The sequence below is a fragment of the Populus alba genome, chromosome 18, assembly GCF_005239225.2.
Source record: "Populus alba chromosome 18, ASM523922v2, whole genome shotgun sequence".
NCBI classification, from domain to species: domain Eukaryota; kingdom Viridiplantae; phylum Streptophyta; class Magnoliopsida; order Malpighiales; family Salicaceae; genus Populus; species Populus alba.
Window position 1 is genome coordinate 14,289,153 of NC_133301.1, and position 3,644 is coordinate 14,292,796.

Genomic DNA, 3,644 nt, shown 5'->3' on the forward strand with positions numbered 1-3,644 from the left:
AATAATTGATTTAAGATAAAAAAAAATAAAAAAATAATGAAAAACAAGCTTGAGTCAAATTTAATAAACCTACTAAATTCATAACTCGAGATATGATATCAGAATAACTATATAAAAAAGATAAAAAATCAAAGAATATCATTTTTTATCAAATATAATGATGATGGATGAAATAAAAAAATAAAAAATAACCGACATCAACCCAATCCAATTTTCAGAACTTTTGACATGAATTATGAGGTTGGATTATGGCATAAAAGGCAAATTCAAAAACATAAAAATATAAAATTTCCAACCAACCAAAATAAATAAGGATAAACTTGAAAAATAATTAAGAAAAATAGTTAAGAAAAAAAATAGATTTAAAAGAATAAGAATCAAATTTGATACAAAAAAATCAAATCAAATCATAAGAATACAATTGAAAAATAATTTCAATTAAGAAAAATTAAAAATAAAAAAAAATATCAAATTTAATATAAAAATCAAATGTCAAGGGATAGAATGGAAAAAAAATTAAGTCAATAAGAATCCAAGACTAAATAGATTACAATTAAAAGAATGATAACCAAATATGATACATAAATAAAATATTAAGGGATAAAATTAAAAAATTAATTTAATTCAATAAATAATTTAAGACCAAATACATTGCAATCAAAATAATAAGAACCTAATTTGACTCAACAAATAAATAACCATACTTTGTTTGCTTTTTTTTTTTTTTTTGTAAAGGCCAACATGTTTTTCCAGGAAGGGAGGAGGGAGGGAAGAAAAAATATGTGACTGGAGCTCAACCAGCAGTCTTATAACTACACGCGCTCACCACTGTAAAGAGAGTCTCAAGACGCATAAAACATCATCCCAGACAGTGGTGTTCAGATTTGCTTTGGCATCGCACAAGTTACCCTAAAAGCACAAGTGGAGCCAACCACTTTTTAATTTAAATAATATTTTATATACATTAAAAATCTTAGTTACCCCTAATAGAATAACAAAAGAACATAAAAAAATAATAGAAATTCCCTTGCATCCAAAGCGAAAAAAATATTATTTTTGAGGGGTATTCAAGTAATTGTATTGCATAAAAAAAATTAAAAAATATAAAAAATCCCATTGACCTAATAAACTATTTTTTAAAGGTAACTTAGTAATTACATTATGTATCTAAGAAGTAAAAAGACTATTTTACCCTCTCTTCTAATAACTAATATATCCCGTGAAAAATATCTTGCTACCACTAAAACTAAGTTTACGAAAGCTTAAGTAAGTTTACCATTCAGGAATGAAAAAGCAATTTTACAGTTAATAAAGCTCTTTTAGATTTTGTTATAATGTGCTCATGTGAACCTCTATGCAATTTTTTTTTCCTGCCATTGTAAGAAGCTGTTCACCTTTACTCACACGTGCAAGGAAGGCAGTGGTGTGTCATATAATTTGTTGTAACCAGGGAGGTTGAGAATATGTTGAGATTTGATAAAAAAAAATGTTTTTTTTTTTGTTAAAAAAATTATTTTTTTCTAGCTAGTCTTGGATTTTTTTTTAACTGTTTTGATAGTTTTTCTTTTTTAATCTAAGTCGATTTAACTTTTATTTAAACAATTTCATAAATTATTTAATGATAGATTTTATGTTATTCAAACTTATAAAATATTTTTTTTCATATAGTTTAAAGTTATATATAACTCAGGACTTGAAAACCCATAATTTTTTTCATCTTACGTCAAAATGGCTAATATATCTAGATGCGGATAAGATAATCGTACTTGAATTTGATGAATTCTTTTTATAACTTTATCCAAAATACGGTATAATATTATTAGTATCCATATTTTACCAGTATCGGCATTTTAGACTCCCCCATGAAAAATTACTGATTTACAAAATCATCCGTCCCGTGAGTCCCATCTCATCATCAAGTTTCAGTCTTGCCTTCTGTGATCAGTTATATGATTTTTGTGGAATAAAAGCCCTAGCTACTGCAGTACTATATCGCATGCAAGGTAAGCGAAGGAACCCCAGTTATTAAATTTGGGTAGGTTACATTTACTCGAGTCGAGTTGTAGGTGATCTTGTTAAATACACCAAGCATCATAGGACGTTCGTCGACAATGTACTTTCTTGCACTAAATTGCTTTCAATCTCCGCTGTATATCTTCTCATGATCTCAACTCAGCCTCTGCTGTACTTCAACTACAGCTGAACACTTCAGTACTTTGCTTCTGTCAGCGAAAACTCCCATCATGGTGCAGTCAAAAAAGTTCAGAGGGGTGAGGCAGCGACATTGGGGTTCCTGGGTTTCTGAAATTAGACATCCTTTACTGTAAGCTAGCCTACTCTACGAATCCATCTAGATATTTCTCTTGTCTTTTCTATAATCTAGTCTACTGATAGTCTAGTTCTCAGAGTCTAAAGATTCTTTGACTGTATGATCTTGTTGTATAATTTTATGTCTTGTTTTTGTTGCATGTTTTGAGACACAGGAAGAGGAGGGTATGGCTAGGCACATTTGAAACAGCAGAAGAGGCAGCACGAGCCTATGATCAAGCTGCAATCTTGATGAGTGGTCGTAATGCGAAAACTAACTTTCCAATACCTCAAACTTCAAACGAGGAGGACCCAAAATCAAGTGATGAAGCTTCACTCCCGACACCACCAAATGGTTTGTCTGAGATCCTCCATGCTAAGCTAAGAAAGTGTAGCAAGGCACCATCACCATCAATGACTTGTTTGAGGCTTGACACTGAGAATTCACTAATAGGGGTTTGGCAGAAGCGTGCTGGTGAGGGTTCTGACTCAAATTGGGTCATGAGAGTGCAGCTTGGACAGAGAGAAAGCCAAGTTTCTGAGAGTACATTGCCATTGCCATTGCCATTGCCTCAGACTTCAGGGGGGGCATCAGAGCCAGAATTGAGAGCAGAAATGGGTGAAGATGAGACAATTGCACTGCAAATGATTGAAGAGCTTCTTAACAGGAATTGTCCTAGCCCTTCTTTTGGGGTTCAAGATCACGGAGACGGTAGCCTTTTTCTTTAGCTATGATCATGGGATTTCTCTGAATTTGTGAGTTTGTTTAAGGAAGTGGTTAGGTGCGTATAGGATTGCAAGTGACATAATCCGTCTAGTTTAATTTATATATACATATAAATAATATAATTTGTCTATTTTAATTAATATATACAAATAATACACTTATAAATATTTATGGCTCAGATTAAGAAAGAAGTGGAGAAGAAATTGAGGATATATATATATATATATATATATAATGGAAATATGATTTAAAATTCTTTCTGTGTTTTAGCTGTTCAGTTATTTCATTCCTCCTCCTTTTTTCTTTTTCTTCGTATACCTGTACCGACTAAAAAATGGTTAAGCAAGTGAAAGACTTTCTATTTCTCTACTTTATTCTTTAAAAATTTTAGTGTGCTTGGGATATTTCATGGCCCAATAATATTTGCATCCTCGTGGAAAACAATATGATAATAATTCTGTGGTTAGGATATATTGTTTAGGAGAAAACATTGCATGTTAATCTTCTATATATATATATATATATATATATATATATATATATATATATATATATATAGCGAGAGAGAGAGAGAGAGAGAGAGAGAGTTCATAACTATTTTCTTTAATTT

At 30.8% G+C, this 3,644-nt stretch overlaps 1 protein-coding gene across 1 annotated transcript; it reads left to right on the forward strand.

Moving 5' to 3' along the window:
• The first annotated feature begins 1,887 nt into the window (after positions 1-1,887).
• Positions 1,888-3,170, forward strand: LOC118052128 (ethylene-responsive transcription factor WIN1). Its single transcript, XM_035062969.2, has 2 exons — positions 1,888-2,323; positions 2,484-3,170. Exons 1-2 carry the CDS (start codon positions 2,244-2,246, stop codon positions 3,034-3,036), a joined length of 633 nt encoding a protein of 210 aa, XP_034918860.1. The 5' UTR covers positions 1,888-2,243; the 3' UTR covers positions 3,037-3,170.
• The last annotated feature ends 474 nt before the right edge of the window (positions 3,171-3,644 follow it).

Excerpts from the sequence above, each read along its gene's own strand:
- LOC118052128 (XM_035062969.2), top strand. The coding sequence starts at position 2,244 with ATGGTGCAGTCAAAAAAGTTCAGAGGGGTGAGGCAGCGACATTGGGGT. Across the intron at positions 2,324-2,483 it reads GAAATTAGACATCCTTTACT|GAAGAGGAGGGTATGGCTAG; the intron begins GTAAGCTAGCCT and ends TTTGAGACACAG.